The 17,357-nt window shown below is 40.0% G+C and overlaps 1 protein-coding gene across 1 annotated transcript in view; it reads right to left on the bottom strand.

Annotated features, from left to right (window-relative positions):
- Positions 1-270: 270 nt before the first annotated feature.
- Positions 271-17,357, bottom strand: part of GPR63 (G protein-coupled receptor 63) — a 47,915-nt gene continuing 30,828 nt past the window's right edge. The window contains exon 2 of the mRNA XM_045807037.2: positions 271-2,067. Coding sequence (XP_045662993.1) covers positions 658-1,917 — 1,260 coding nt within the window. The 5' untranslated portion in view covers positions 1,918-2,067 and the 3' untranslated portion in view covers positions 271-657. The remainder of the gene's footprint in view (positions 2,068-17,357) is intronic.

Here is a 17,357-nt window from a genome sequence, read left to right on the forward strand (position 1 = left end):
TGCAGATAAAACATTTTTTAAAATCTTCCTAGAAATGATAATGCAATGTTCCCTAAAGCACAACATGTCATGTATAAAAACAATTCTGAAAAACATGACTGAATTAGTTTGTACATTATTTCTTAAAGTGCACCAAAGTAAATATTAATGACCTTTAAAATGTCACTAACCCCCTTGGGTTATTTTTTTTAATAAAAGTGAATATTTATCTACTGAGATGTATGTGGTTTTGGCTCCAATGTGATGGCAAAAAGCAGCAATGTCTTCCAGAAAAAAAAAAAAATGATAAACTCAATTAAGCATACCTTAGCAGCATACAGAACACCTACAATTCAATGTAACTGCAGGCTCCATAAAGCACAATCTTGATTCCTGCTTCAAAAACAAAATCAATCAAAGAAACAAAACACCATCTCCCCACCCTAAATCAAGGATTTCTCTTGAACCCTGGAGGTAACATTTGTATCACTTCCCTATTGCGTATCCTTTGTAACAGAATTATAACTAATCACCATTCTTTCTTTACACTGCACACACACACCCTTACGCACAAACCCTATATAAACCAGTAAGGTAAACTTGGAGAACCCATGTGAAAGAAAATTCAAAGTCAGATAAAGAGCAACCATCACCCCAAATGTCAAGCAGTGCCAATATTCACACCACTGTCCGGTGTTCCCCACACACATAGACAGCACTGGGACGTATCCGCCGCCTTGTGTGACCAGGAAGACGTGGCAAGAACTTGAAGGACTTGGGCATCATGTCCAGGCAGGCGTCATGAAATTTCTTAATCCTCCAGTAGTAAATCAGTGGGTTCAATGCAGACTTGAGGTAGCAGAGCCAGAGTAGCCAGGTGCTAATCTCAAAAAAGTTGTGCTTATAGTAAAAGTGCTTATTGAATGTTGCCACAAGGCTGTAAGTGGTGAATGGGGCCCAGCAGACGATGAAGACAGCAAAGAGAATCAAAATGGTGGTGAAGGCACGCGTTTTAAAGCCCATGTCAATGCTCATCTGGAAAGGTCTCTGTAGACTCATGAGACCCAGCTTGCTGGCCTGGCTGAGGCATATACCCTCGGGGTAGCTGTGGATCCTCAAGGCATTGTGCCGAAGGGTGTTGAGTACGCCCATAAACGAATACAGTATCACCAGGAAGGGTATGAAGAAAGAAACTAGAGATATCAAAATCACATAAGCTTGGTAGCCCGGATTGGTTGTATACCCAAACACACACTGGGGGGCTCGGGAAGGGATCTGCAGGTCAGGGTTTCCTACAGCCAAAGGAAAAGCTATACAGAAGGAAGCCGCCCAAGAAACTGCAATTAGAATCTTAGCCCTATACGGATTTAGCTTATCCTGCCTCTGGACTATAATAAGGAACCTATCGATGCTAATGATGAGCAGGATGGCTACTCCCTCTATCACGAACAACCAGAAAAACATAGCAGACACCCTACAGAAGAATTTCCCAAAAATCCATCTCGTAGTAAGAATAGTTACCAAGGCGAAGGGCATGTTCAGCACTGCAAGCAACATGTCTGCAAATGCCAGGCTGGCAAGGAGGATGTTAATTGCAGAGCGCATGGCAGCTTTCTGGTAAACCATCAGGCAAACGACCAAGTTCCCAAGAAAAGACACAAACAGAATAAATATCATTATAGCAGAGAGGATGATCTGGAGAGGCAAGTTTAGGCTCTTAACAACTGCTGGTGTTGGGGGTACAGCTGTGTTATTCACTGTCAAGGAACTCATTCCAGTGGGAGCCATCGCTTCCAGGCTGTATCTGAGCAGCGGGCCAATGCCAGGATGTTGGAACGGTGGAGGGACCGTAATGTTCATGTAAGCGTTTTCATAGACCACAAATGTTGTGTTGGTTGCCCCAGTATGGGACGCAGTCAACACTGCAGAAAAGACCATGGTGTCAGCAGGATGGAAGGCGCTGGCAGAGATGTGGGTGTTCTTCAAGCATTTCAACACAAAGCAGCAGTATCATGTTTCATTGATGCGCTTGGAAACACCTTCTGGAAAACGGACAAAGAGCTCCATCTTCCACAGGAGTCCTTTTGCCTGAAAACAAGCCCAAAACACAAAAAGCCAATGAGAAATGGGCTTTGCAAGTAACATTTGACGTCTTATCTTTCATCATGAAAGATCAGTTTTTTGAAAAATACTTAAGTCTCTTGCCTAGTCAGCACTAAAATCTGTTGTTCTGTTTTATATTTGTCAACCATGATGGAATTTTCATGACATTTTTATATAAAGTGAAAATGAAGAGAATCAAAATGTATTATTGTCTCAAAGGCAAAGTTATAACCTTCCTGTTAATTTTTCTTTTAAATTTCCGATAGCAGCATCGCCTTTCCATAGTCACTATTGATACAGATTTTAGTATCTGGTTCTCCTGAAAGTACTAATATTTTTCTTAATAATTCTTTGGTACAGGTTCTTATTCCATTTTTATATTAACACAAAACTATTTGGCAAAAACCACCAAACTCAGTTTCCTATTGATTGCATTATTATCACACACTTTTGTTCTAACATCCATATAAGTAGATACTAAGTTATTTTCTATGAAGGTCTGAAACAAGTTTCTGGCTTCCTATTTTTTTGTGTGTTTCTTCTCAGAAATCCCAACACCAACCATACTGGAGAAGTTATTCAAGAGGAGGAAAAAAAATATATGTAAAAAGTCTTGGTCATATTTTCAAGAGTTTTCTTTTTCTAAAGCTCTGTTTGCTTCTCATATTCTGTCTTCTTTCCCATGCCCAACCATTTCCATTCTTTAATTTCTGATTTTTATATTTTATCTTCTCAATTTCTTCTCCCTAAAGCCAACCTGATTGTGTGTTAGCAACTTGATAAAAGATGTCAAACAAATAACAAAGATGAGGATTCTAAAGTAGATGACCAGAAAAACATTCAGGTGTGGAGAATCCATTACAGAAAACTTTTAAAAATATTTGTTTATCTTTTTTTTAAGACTTTATTTTTAAATAATCTCTATACCCAATGTGGGGCTCAAACTCACAACCCTGTGATCATGCATGCTCTACCAGCTGACCCAGCCAGGTACCCTAAAGATATTTGGTTATCTTGCTCCAGAAGTTTATCACCTTTCTCTTATTCTTACCCTCAACTTCTTATCAATTTCTGCAACCCTAGAATTTTCCACAAGGGACTTTCTTAATCTACTATCTTACTAACCCACTTTTGTGCATGGGCTCTTCCTTCTTTACTGGGGAGGTAATCTCTTTAATTAGACCTCTCTTTGGATTTATGAGTAGATTCCTTTAATAAATCTCAAAGATTGGAAAAAAATAAATGCATGGAAGTTTAAAACAACACTGTAATTTGCTCTTTATTTGAACTTAGAATTAAATCATCAATTTTAGGGGAAAATGCAAAAAGTTCACTTATTCATTTCTTGGGGTATACAGGGTGGAGGCATCCCATCTTCAAGACCCAAGATCTAGCACTCTAGCCAAATCACAGGCTCTCTGCCACACTGTATCTCTCTACAATCCCCTCTTCGTTGTCCAGGGCTGCCTTTATGAATGAGAAGAATACTAATCTATTTGTTCAAAATATTAACTTTAATATTTACTCTCATTTTTATAGCTTAAGTTCTTTGTTCCTATTAGATTTTATCCATCTTCACATGTTCACTTCGAAATGCAAAATATACTTAAACAAGGTCACATTAATCCACTAATTCTCAAACTTTATTAACCACAAAGGTCCAATGGGTAAGGGGGCAGTTGTAGCTGGAAAGCTTTACAACATCATCACCATAAGTCTCTTCAAAATTACTTAAATATAAAAAATAAACGAAATTACCTAAATATACATACAAATAAGAATAGACTGTGCCTGCTATGTCAATCAGTTTCAATACAAGTCTATCCCTAAAGAAAAATTATAAATAGGCAAATGTGTATCTTAAGCCTAACATAATAGTTGTAATTGTGCTCAACCAAGTAAAACAAACATACCTCCATCCTGAAGTAGTACACGCTTTATAAGTTATTTTTTCTCATGGAGGTATAACTTATATGTAACTTTATTTAGTTTCACTTGTACAACATATTTGATATTTGTATATGCTGAGAAATGATCACCACAATAAGTCTAGTTCACATCCATCACCAAACAGTTACAAAGAAATTTTTTTCTTGTGATGAGAATTTCTAAGATCTACTCCCTTAGCAACTTTCATAGATGTAATAAAGTATTATTAACCATAGTCACCATGCTCTACATTATATCCCATGACTTACTGGAAGTTTGTACTTTTTGACCCCCTTCACTCATTTCACCCACTTATACCCCCTGCCTCTGGCAACCACCAATCTCTTGTTCTCTTGTATCTATGAGCTTGGGTTTTTCTTATTTTTTGGTTGTTTGTTTTAGATTCCACATACAAGACAGATCATACAGCATTTGTCTTTATCTGACTTGTTTCATTTAGTATAATGCCCTCAAGGTCCATCCATGTTGTTGTAAATGGCAAGATTGCATTCTTTTTATGAATATTCCATTGTATATCTATATACACAATTTCTTTATCCATTCATGCATCAATGGACACTTGTTTCCATATCTTGGCTATTGTAAATAATGCTGCAGTGAACATGCGGATGCCTAGATCTTTCTGAGTTAGTGTTTTTGTCTTCTTCGGTAAATACCCAAGAGTGGAACTGCTGAATATATGGCAGTTCTATTTTTAATTTTGTGAAGAATTTCCATGCTATTTCTATCGTGGCTGCACCAACTTAGATTTCCACCAACAACACATGACGGTTCCTTTTTCTCCACATCCTTACCTATACTTATTTCTTGTCTTTTTGATAACAGCCATTCTAACAGGTGTGAGGTGATATCTCACCAGTTTTGATTCGCATTTCCCTGATGATAGGTGATGTTGAGAATCTTTTCATTTACCTGTAGGCCATCTGTATGTCTTCTTTGGGAAAATGTCTATTCAGATCTTCTGCCTGCTTTTTATTAGGATTGTTTGTTTTTTTGCTATTGAATTGTATAAGTTCTTTATAAATTTTGGATATTAACTCCTTATCAGATACATGATTTGTAAATATTTTCTCCCATTCAGTAGAGAGAATTTTCATTTTGTTGATGGCCACACTTTGAAACACTTGGTTTCCTCGACCATATTGAGGAAGAAAAACAAAACCACAATTTAAAAGATGCTTTTTAGGTTGTTATATAAACATATATAGTCATAATATTTTTCTGTCATCAAAGCCCCCCATTACTAAAAACTTCTAACTTAATTCATTCCATTATTCATTCATTAAATATTTATTTAAGTACCTAGTATGTGCCAGACACTAGAGAGACAGCAATGAAAAAATGGTTCGGACTTCTGGTTAAAAAGGGCAGACCGGGGCCGCCTGAGTGGCTCAGTCATTAAGCATCTGCCTTCGGCTCAGGGTGTGATCCTGGCATTCTGGGTTCGAGCCCCACATCAGGCTCCTCCGCTGGAAGCCTGTTTCTTCCTTTCCCACTCCCCCTGCTTGTGTTCCCTCTCTCTCTGGCTGTCTCTATCTCTGTCAAATAAATAAATAAAATCTTTAAAAAGGGGGGGGGGACAGACCGACCACAGACCCTGCATCTCTAAATCATACTGAAATGACAGTAAAGGGATTTTTTTAAACAAAATGTACAGTCCCAAAGGGCAAAAGGTATGAATGAAAAACACATCAACAGATAAGGAATTTTTTAAAGTGTCGTCAGACAAAAAGCAGATGGAGTAGCTGACTGCACAGAACAGAACAGAAAACTCATTATCCTCACTATTTCCAGGGAAATACGCTTAGAAGCAGCGGACACACCCTGTAGGGCAGCTCTGGATTGGAAGGTACCAGTTCCCAAAGAAAGTGTAGGTGGCACTAAAAACTGTTAAACTGACTGAAAATCTATCTCCAGAGCCACGAGAACTCCACTCCATGCCCAGGTCTCCCCTCCTCTGAGCAACCATATGAAAGCACACTCTCCCATTCCAGCAGCCCAAGTCTGTGGCACAACTGAGTCTAATGACCATAAACTTGAGACTGAGTGCAGGGCTGAAACAGGGAGATTGACTGAATGTCTGCACATTCCACAGGAGAACCTAGACACCTTCTCTACCCAGTTCCCAAAGTGCCAGCAGCCTGACACATGCTATCCATGCAGGGCTAAAATGTTTGTGTATTCCAGTAACTAAAAAGCCTTAGAGGAAAAATTTCTAGATTCTAACACTGGATAGTACCCAGGAAAAATGCCAGCTTGGTGCCCAGTCACCTTGTATACTGAAGCCCATCCACTCTCAAGCCCAACCTATGCACATAGAGCTTCTAAATCAGCTTTCCAGTGCCTATTAAATATAAATGGTCAATTTCTCTAATATATAAAGAATCTACAAAGGAATTAAGCAAAGGCAATTTTGTAATTAAACATTAAGGAAAAGAACCAGAATTTATAATATCAAGGAACACAGCATGCGTGGACTTAATAATGCCTTTGCCCTGGTATCTACACAGCGTTCCTCATTCATTATACTCCTAGCTCACCACAATGTAAATGTAAATATTCTCTGGCCTTCTTCCTCTTCTTACTGGGAAGCATAATAACCAAAGCAGTGCTTTGAATGCTCACAGTAACCATGTAAAAAGATTCTTTCCTCTAGGACTTCCATCAAATACTATTGTGACCTGAAGTTTCTTCTGAATTTTATATTAGACTAAATAAAAGTTTTATAGTCAAAATTTGCATTTCCAAAAAATAAAATAAAATTTGCATTTCCAAAGGAAATGAGGCAGTAGCAACATGAGAACTAGAAAATTAGTGTAGTTCGATAATATTGCATGACCATCCTAATGTTAAATCTAATCTAAACTAGTCTTTTTTTGCCATTTGGTGGAAAATCTTACCACATTTTCCAAATAAGAAAAACTTAGAATTCTGTGCGAACGTGTGCATGTATGGATATACACATACCGCATAAGTATGTGCACAGGTAAAACTCACTTACGGAAGAAGTAATTGGATTTATGATTCTTTCCCTTTTCTTAAGGCATCTCCAGGAACAAACACAGAAACTGGGGTAATTAGGTTAATGATATGAGTAAAGTGTTTTATGTTTGGACTGTGCCAGAATGTCACAATTACTGCGGTGTCAGTGGCTAGAATGGGCAGTGGAGGTTGTAATATACTCTCGTCTTAACCTGCTACTCTGGTGCTTTAGAGACTTGTTTTATTCTCTGCAAAGATTATATTCGCCTCGAAGGCACAGACTGCTTTTATTAATCTCATAGTTCCCTTTGACTGCTATGCTTTACACACAGCCCAATACACATTTGGAAAATTAATGTGCACTATGTGTTGTGAGATCAGGGAATTTCTTCTTTACTCATTTTAATATTTATTTATATGATATATGCACATAATTTTTTTAAATAATCAAATGATTTTTTTAGGGGGCGCCTGGGTGGCTCAGTCGTTAAGCGTCTGCCTTCGGCTCAGGGCGTGATCCCGGCGTTCTGGGATCGAGCCCCACATCAGGCTCCTCTGCTGGGAGCCTGCTTCTTCCTCTCCCACTCCCCCTGTTTGTGTTCCCTCTCTCGCTGGCTGTCTCTATCTCCGTCAAATAAATAAATAAATAAATAAATAAATAAATAAATAAATAAAATCTTTAAAAAAAATAATAATCAAATGATTTTTTTAAAGATTTATTTATTTGAGAGAGAGGCATGCACACGCAAGCGGGGGGGGGGGAGTGCAGACGGAGAGGGGGAGAGAGACTCTCCAGCAGACTCCCCACTGAGCATGGAGCCCAAATCCGAACTCAATCTCATGACCCTGAGATCATGACCTGAGCCAAAACCAAGAGTTGGACGCTTAACCAACTGAGCCACCCAGGCACCCCTAAAATAATCAAACGATTTTTTAAGTAATAGTCGAACCCTGTATCACCCTTCAACAATCCATTACCATTTTTTGAGGTAGCCATTTTTAATTATTTTAAAGGTCTTTCAAGTACTTATTCTTTATATATCTAAATAATATGAAGCTATTGCTACTTTTTGATTGTCAATATTATATATTAAATCTTGACTTCCTATTAGGATAGATGAGAGTTTAGATGTCACAGCACCTCCAACTTATCTCTCCTCCCTTCATACTACCAAAATCTTATTTGAAAATTGGAATTACAATGGACATTAATGTTGACATTTGCTGATAAGCCAAGAGAATATTTTCCTATCATGTATAAATTTTGGATTTCCTAGAATTAATAATTTACTTATTCTTATTTTCAATTTTTTTTTAAAGATTTTATTTATTTATGTGACAGACAGCCAGCAAGAGAGGGAACACAGCAGGGGGAGTGGGAGAGGAAGAAGCCAGCTCATAGCGGAGGAGCCCAATGTGGGACTCGATCCCGGTACGCCGGGATCACGCCCTGAGCCGAAGGCAGATGCTTTAAGGACTGCGCTACCCAGGCGCCCCCTCTTATTTTCAATTTTTAAAAATAACCATCAATTATTTTTTTACCTGCTCTACAAGACAGATTTTATACTTACAAGTGTTTTATTTTGGAAGGTCAAATTTATCAACTGCATTTTTATCTTAGAGTCATAGCTTTTGTCCTCCTAACCCTCCCTGGAGCAGTTACTTTCTGGGTCTGCTACACAGAAGGCAGCCTGAGACATCCCTTTACTACCATCCTAGAAATCCGCCTTTCTGCCTCTGGCTCTTGGCTTCCACATTTCCTTAGGCTCTCTGTCTTCCACTTCACTGCTTCCTTTGTTTACTTCCTTCTTTCCCAAGAACTGTTTGTCCAATTGCTTTCAAAGGAAGAATATAAGGGAGGTAACTTTTGAGTCCCTGTATGTTTGAATTAAGTCATTATTCTGTCCCTTAATTGTCTTGGTTTAGAATTATCCAAGGAGGGGCGCCTGCGTGGCACAGCGGTTAAGCGTCTGACTTCGGCTCAGGGCGTGATCCCGGCGTTATGGGATCGAGCCCCACATCAGGCTCCTCCGCTGGGAGCCTGCTTCTTCCTCTCCCACTCCCCCTGCTTGTGTTCCCTCTCTCACTGGCTGTCTCTATCTCTGTCAAATAAATAAATAAAATCTTAAAAAAAAAAAAAAAGAATTATCCAAGGAAAATAATTTTCTCTGAGAATTCTGAAGGTGCTCTACATCAGCGGTTCTCTAAGGTGAGGCTTCATTAGAACCAACTGGATTATCTGTGTAAGCCACAGACTGTGGAATCCCACCCCCTGAGTCACTAATTCTATAGCCTGGGGTCGGTCCCAGAATTTGCATTTCCAGAGGAAGGAAAAAAGTAAATGGAGAACTTTAAATTCCAGACTCATGGATTCGTGAAAAACCGAAAAGCTTCATTTACCACTATGAAAAAACTTCTACCTGTTACAACCCCAGAGATGAGGTTTTTGAAAACTAAACCAAAATCCAATCCTGTGGGTGTCTGATCATGGGGACTCTAAGAGAGAAATAATTAGAAGCTTACCAAGTCCTACTTGATATTTATAAGCATCAAGTCTATAAAACAGAAAGTAGCAGCCCCTCGTCAATTCCCCAACTTGAGCCAGTACACAGACCTAGAGTCCCTTGAGTAAAAGGAAGCCATGTGCCGTTGTGGAAGGACCTTGCTACACAGCCAAAAATCTGTACTATAAATCTTCCTCCCAGTCTTCCTCAAAAAACCTGCAGCACATTCCCAGAGTGCCTACACACTGGGGAAGAGGAAATAATCAGAATTTTGTAGGATTGTCCAATATGGCTCTGAACTGGCACTCTTTCCTGAAGACCCAAAATGGTACTATGTTGCACCATTCAGAGTAGAGGCTTATGGAAATCATATGACTAATGGAGTTTGGGCTCAGTTCCAACTCTCACTTATCCTACAACTCATGCCCTCATTATTTTCTGAAATATGGAGTTGGAACAGACATAGCAATGGGAAGAGTCCCTCACTGGTTCCTTGATGTGTAAGGGCTACAACGGTTTAAAAAAAAAAAAAAAAAAAGTCAAGTGCAAACTCCTAGTACTGTCTCTACCTATGAAGATAGTCAAACAAAAAAACTCCCTTTCTGCAGAAATTGCAGAAATTAGGATCACCATCAAGGACTTGAAGGATGAAGGTGATCATTCCAGCACATCCACATTCAACTTGCCTATCTGGCCTTATAGAAAACAGATGGATTTTGTAGAGAGCAGATGCTGTACCAGATGTGACTTCATTGCTGGAGTAAATCAACACATTCCCCGGCATCTGGCACATAGCTATTGATCTGGCAAACTGTTGTGGTTTTTTTTCTCTATATGTGTTAGCAGAGAACACCTGAGCAGTTTGCCTCCAGCTGGCACCCTACTGGCCTATCCCAGAGCTATCGACTCTCCAGCACACTGTCATGATCTAGTCCACAGGGACCCCACTGGTCTCCCCATTCCACAGAATGCCATGCTTTCCATTACATGCTGAGTGAAGAATAAACAGTACCTACTCTACAAACCTTGGTGAGATACATATGTGCTTGAGGGTGGGGAAAGAGTCCTACAAAACTTCAAAGGCCCGCCATATTTGTACATTTTCTAGGAGTCTCGTATTATGTCAAAATAGCTCTTCCAAGGTGATAGCTGGCTCTCCCTATCACTAAAAAATAAGCCCACCTCTTAGTAGGCTTTTTCAAATTTTGAAGGCATCATACACCTTTATGAGTATGTTACTCTAACCCATTTACCAAGTAGCTTGAAAACCTGCCAGGTTTGAGTGGGACATTTGAAGTTTGAGTACGCGGCCATGGCAGCCGCTCTGCCACTTGGGCTAGACAACCCAGACTCACTGGTGTTTTAAGTCTCTGTGTCAGATAGGGATTCTGTATGGCATCTGACAGGGCTGCAATAGGTGAATCACAACACAGACCTTAGGATTTTAGAACAAAGTTATGCAACAAGAGCAGTCCACATGAATTTGGTGTTGACTGACCTTCTGAAGCCATGAAGCTGGGTGTGCACAGAGCACTTCAACCTTAAGCAGAAGTAGTATATATGAAATCACACCTGCCCGATCCCAAGGGCACAGCTAGGTAACATAAGCAAGTGACTCAGATTCCCGCAACTCCTATTCTTGCTGCACTGATCCTCTCTTCAAACTTCATCTGTGGTATTCTTAAAAAGAATATATTCTTGGGGCACCTGGGTGGCTCATTCGTTAAGCGTCTGCCTTTGGCTCAGGTCATGATCCCAGGGTCCCGGGATCAAGCCCCACATCGGGCTCCCTGCTCAGTGGGGAGCCTGCCTCTCCCTCTCCCTCTGACTGCTGCTCCCCCTGCTTGGGCTCTCTCTCTCTCTGTCAAATAAATAAATCTTTTTTAAAAAAAGAGAGAGACTAAATTCTTTTCTCCTGAGTTTTGTCAGGAAGTATAATGTCAAAGAATGTCTTAAGCTTTTTGAATATAAATCAGCTTTTTAAAATGTCACAGCAACTCTATGAGACTACTACCACTAAAATTCTTATTTTAAGGATGAGGAAACTAAACAATTACATGCCAACAAATTAGATAACTTAGAAGAAAAGGATAAATTCCTTAGAAACGTACAACTTATGAAGACTGAATCATAAAGTAACAGACCAATAATGAGAGAGGAGATTCAATCAGTAATCAAAAACCTCCCAAAAAATAGAAGCCCAGGACTTTTTAGCCCAGGACTATGACTTCACTGGGAAATTCTACCAAACAGTTAAAGAATTAACACCAATCCTTCTCAAACTCTGCCCAAAAACCAAAGAGAAAGGAACACTTCCAAACTCATTTACAAGGCTAGCATTAACCCTGATATCCAAGCCAAAAAAGGCAGTAATTTTCTTTTCTTATAGTATCCACTCAACAGGGTGGTTTTGGAGAATTAAATAAACTAGATAGAAGTGGATTATAAAATAATAATCACAAACATTAAGTTAATCTGTAATAGTGATACCAGAGATAATTCATCATACACTAAGTGAAAAAAATCAACTTGCAGAATGACATACAACATAGTCCCACTACGAGAGATGTACATAGATGTGTATATGTCTGTACACTATACATATGTGTATGTGTACTTGTACGTACACATGTACAGACATGTAAACAGACAAAGGAAGAGACACCAAACTTACAAAAAGGATTTCCTCTCTAGTGTTAAAATAAAAGGGCAAAATATATTTCCTTATTTACTTCTGGTTTTTGTAGAGGTTTTTTTTTTCCACATTAAATCAACACTGATCTTTTTTAGTGTGTCACCTGTTTCCTGTATAAAAGTCCTTGAGCATGCAGGCTAAAGCCTATCTTTTTTAAAACCTACCAGCCCCAAAACAAAGCTGTGCACTCCAGTGATGCTTAAAATGCAATAACCAGGCACCCAGGTGGCTTGGTTGGTTAAGCATCTGCCTTCAGCTCAGGGTCCTGGATCGAGCCCCACATCGGGTTCCCTGCTCAGTGGAGAGCCTGCTTCTCCCTCTCCCTCTGCCCCTCGCCCCGCTTGTGTGCGCTCTCTCTCAAATAAATAAATAAATAAATAAATAACCTTTAAAATGCAATAACCATTTATAGCACACTCCACCCATGGAGAAGAAGGTGAGCGTTCAACTATCCAACTGTGGGCTGTATCAACAAATGGGCCCAGCACAGGATCGGGCTCAAGCTTCTCATGGTTCCCATCAAAGACCTCTGACCACTCCCAGTCCCAGCATACTGTACCCACTCTAAAGACTGGCTTTGAGTCCACTGAGCTCAGGCTACTGGGAAGAGTCGAAGAGCACCAATTTGAAATAACTACTACTCTAGAACTCTTCTGTTCCTTAACGGGTGAAGTAAACATATAATTGGCTACTGGGAAAGACCAGGAGAGGACTCATGGAATAACCCAAGTGTTCTAGCAAATTCATAAATGACAGAGCAGAATAAAAACAGGTGAGAATTGGAAATATTGGCCTTACTCAGACTGTCCGCTTGTGTCTTGAATGAAGTATAAATCTAAAAGAAAGGAAAAAAACTTAAGAGAAAGGAATGTTCTAGACTTGACTTACTGAGCATCTCTCTCCCATTCTGGACCAGGGGCTGTGCTAGAGAAAAGGTCTCACACCACTGGACTTTTCTGATACTTGCCACACTCTTAGCCAAAAAAAAAAAAAAGAATTCCACTTGGCCCCAAAGCCTTCCACTCTTCACCCCCACCTTTCCTCTCATTCGGGAAAATAATTAAATGGAAAGCAGAGAGGAAAGAAATGATATATCACCCATAAATCCATATTCTTTGCCTTTATTAGACTCTGACTACACATCTAGAGATTCCCATTAGAAGAGAAGAATGGTAAACAGAGAACACACCAGGATGGAAGCAAATATGCTGAGTACACTCCTGAGTTCTGGTATGAAGCAGGTGGAACCAGAAATAAAGAACCAGGCAGTTGACCTCAGAGGTAGCCCAAATGACAACTTTATTTCATTAGAAAACAAAAGGAGCAGTCGCTTTCATTGGGCAACCTGCTTTACAACTAAAAAGAATAGTCCAGAGATAAATTTATACCACTATAAAAATGTCTACATTTTTTTTTTGGCTGGATTCTGTTATTCTGTTATTTTTATCTGTAGTTTATCTGTAGGTATAGTAAAAGGAAGCTCTGAACAAACTAACCAGAAGAAAATATGCCAACAATCAAGTGGAGTGGATGGGGTACGGGAGAGCTTATTTGAAGTTATTTTTATAAAGAAAAAAATCAACACTGAATCAAAATTTCACTTATTTTCAAAGTATATCTAACTTAAAACCTATATGCAATAAAGCTAAAGGTAAAAAAATGCTGTGTGCACATTTTAAATATGAACTATAAGCAGTGTTCTATTTCTAACAGTGTTCCATTCCCAATAGATTTCTAATTCCAACCAGAATATTCACTACAAAAAAGAACTTTTCTCACTAATGTTCAAAGGAACATTTAGTTCTTCCATGGACATTTAAAAAATTAGGTTAATAAGCATGAGAATTTATTTGCATTCATGTTACTTTTCCCCACAAATACTGAGAAATTAAACTAAATGTCAGCAAGGGTCTGTTTCAGAGGAAAATATTCTAAGTGATTTCTGATGACAATTAAAACTGAAATTCAACCAGCAAGAAAGGTCAACATTTAATAAAAAAAAGTAAATTAATTATAATTACAAACTAGGAAAATATACTTTTTAAGTGGTTAACAGAAGATTAACCTTCTGGAACCTTTCTAGAAATATACAAAGAAAAAAAATGATGAGCCCCATGGGTGACAGGTTTTGTTCATATTCCTTTTGTCTCTTATTTCTAATTCTTATTCCTTGGCTCACATTCATTAGGTCATCGTTCTACTGCAAATCTTTACCTGCCTTGAAACTATTACTGGGGAAAACGCAGGCCAATTTAATTTCACCAGCCTTTTTGGATAGTTTATAGATACAGCACTTACCTACCACTGATGTTTCTCACCATGGTGGTTTGACTGTAAATTCCACATTTGGAAGGAAATACCAGGGCTTATTAAACAGTGAACCTGGAATCTTAAATCATAGTGCCTAGATCTATAACTGCTTTGTTAAAACTTGAATATCTCCTCTTCTCACCTATAAACTATCTGCATAGGGCAAGGGTAAAAATAAGTTTTGTTTCATCAGGGAGTATACAGGCATTCAGACTGAAATCACATGCTAATTAAAAGCAATATAATTTTGTCCGATTTTGAAAAACACAGGTTTTAAAGAAAGGTTTAAAAGCTTGGTTCTTTTTTTCTGTGCCATTAGCAATCTCCTCCTTGCCCACTGCCATGACCCCTGATGCAGGTACCTGCCAAGTGTGTTTCCACACCCCAAACCTGACCTCTGAATTCCAGCCTCATGTACCCAACTGCTCCTTTAACATCACCACCTGGACATCTCAAAGTCACGACAAACTCTGCACGTCCAATTAGATATAGGGGGATAGTCCCTCCCCACTCTAAGCTACCCCAAACCACAGTTCCCATGCTCAGTGACAAATGCCACCCATCTGGCACGCCAGAAACGGGTCTCCTTGACATCTGCCTCTCTCAGCTATAACCCAGTCCTTTCCCCAAGAATGATCAATTTTGACTCCTAAATATTATTCCTATCAAGCCACTTTTCTCCTCCTCCTCTGCCATCACCATCCCGGTCCAAACTACCAACCACTCTCATGAGGCAGAACTTTTTGCCTGGGTTATTCACAACTGGATTCCCAACACCTACGGCTGTGCTACCACGTGCTAGTGTTCAGTAAACACTTGCCAAATGAACAAACACCTCCTGCAACCACCCGTCCTCATTCCCCATTCACTTTGTGAATCCTGACTCTTCCACTACTATGGAAGGCTTCTCTGGCCCCCTGACTGAGCTACCCACCACCCCCATCCTGCTGTCTCATTTCAACATGTACTGCTCTCTGATAACGCTGAGTGAGCCGTCATTTTACAGGGATCCGTGGCACCCTTTGACTCCTGCCTGTGCCCAAGCCTGCCATGCCCCTGCCCCAACTGGAGAGAAAATTCCATGAAAGCAGAAATGGGACATTTTTTGGTCAGCACTATATCCTTAAACTCAGTCAAGAGCTTCCCATATAGTACACATTCAAAAAAAAGCTTAAAAAATTAACTTAAAAAATTCTGACATCATATTCATAAAGCAATATTTCCTTTTATGCCCTGTTTATGACCTCCTTTAAAAGAAAAGATTTTATTTATTTGTCAGAGAGAGAGAGAGAAAGCACACAAGCTGGGGGGGTGGCAGAGGCACAGGGAGCAGCAGCTCCCCACTGAGCAAGGAGCCTGATACGGGACTAGATCCCAGGACCCTGGGATCATGACCTGAGCAGAAGGCAGACACTTAACTGACGGAGCCACCGAGGTGTCCCTGTTTATGACATCCTTAGAAAGAAGAGTCTATTCTAAAGCATTGCCTTTAGCGTTCTTTACTGAAACATTTGGTGTATCTTGTCTGTTTTGGAAGCAAGCTACAGAGATGAGCACAGGAATACAAAGGGAACAGACAAATCAAGCACCTTCTGGGATCTGACCCTTAGGAAAGTCTTTCTGTCTTCTAGGTAGTGAGTCCGAGAGTTGCTATAGTCTGAATGTGTGTGTCCCTCCCCTCAAAAATTCAAATGGTGAAAACCTAATGGTCCAAGATGATAGTACTAGGAGATGGGGCCTCTGGGAAATGATTGGGTCATGATGGTGGAGCCCTCATGAATGGGATTTATGCCCTTATAAAAGGGGCCCAACGAAGCTCCTTTGCCATGAGAGGATACACTGAGAAGTCAGCGATCCGCAGCCTGGAAGAGGGCCCCCAATCCGACCATGCTGACATCCTGCTCTTGGACTTCGAGCCTCCAGAACTGTGAGAAAGAAGCCACCCAGTAAGTGGTATTTTGTTACAGCAGCCCAAACAGACTAAGAAAAAATAGAAGAACACAATTATATTAAACCCACAGTCTAGAAATTATGTGAATGGAGGTATTGGGCTCATAAACTAGAAGAATACGAATCTAAGATTAAAATCCGAGCAGTACTAAAAATAAAACAGTGTAGTAAAATCAGAGCATCATAAAACTCTCAGACTACAAATGGGCAGCTAGGGAAAGAGAATACGGTTGAGGGTAGTTGGGAAAGTGCTTGCACTCTGCCGGCATGCCTCTCTATTTTCACTCCACCCCTGCCACCTGTACCTCCATAAATCCCTTGGACCTCAGCTATTTGCCCAAATCTGACTCTGTAGAGGTTCCAGAGGTTCCAGCTCTTCCAACCACTCCTCGACTCATACTACTCACCACGTTATGGGGCATGGGAACTGCTTCCCACGGGCTGCCCAGAGTAACCCCTTAGCCCCAGTCCAAGGGTGAAGGTAAAACAATACCTCCATGCCTGAGAGACATAGAAGATGGAAGAAAGTTATGCCCCTGAATGACCACCAGGCCCAGGGAGAGTTCTTTAAAGCCTGTCTAGAAGATAACTCACTTGATAAAGTTGTAGCCAGATCAGTAACACGCCACCTTGCATGTGCTTTTCCTTCCTCCTGTCTCACTTTGCTATCCCCTCACTCTCACTGCCCTGGGATTGCACTTCGCAATACAGCCTTCCATTACGTTAGCTTTGCCTCAGGCTATGGTGTCTAGGAAACCCCAGCTAAGAAACACAAAAGCACTGAAAAAGAGATACTAATCTAAAACGATACTGCTGCCAGACCTCTCCTCCGAACTGCAGTTAATGACCTCACCACTCATTTACTTCAACCCAAAACCCGGGAG

The sequence above is a fragment of the Ursus americanus genome, chromosome 11 (genome assembly GCF_024610735.1).
Source record: "Ursus americanus isolate L20-20 chromosome 11, mUrsAme1.1.p, whole genome shotgun sequence".
Classification (NCBI taxonomy): domain Eukaryota; kingdom Metazoa; phylum Chordata; class Mammalia; order Carnivora; family Ursidae; genus Ursus; species Ursus americanus.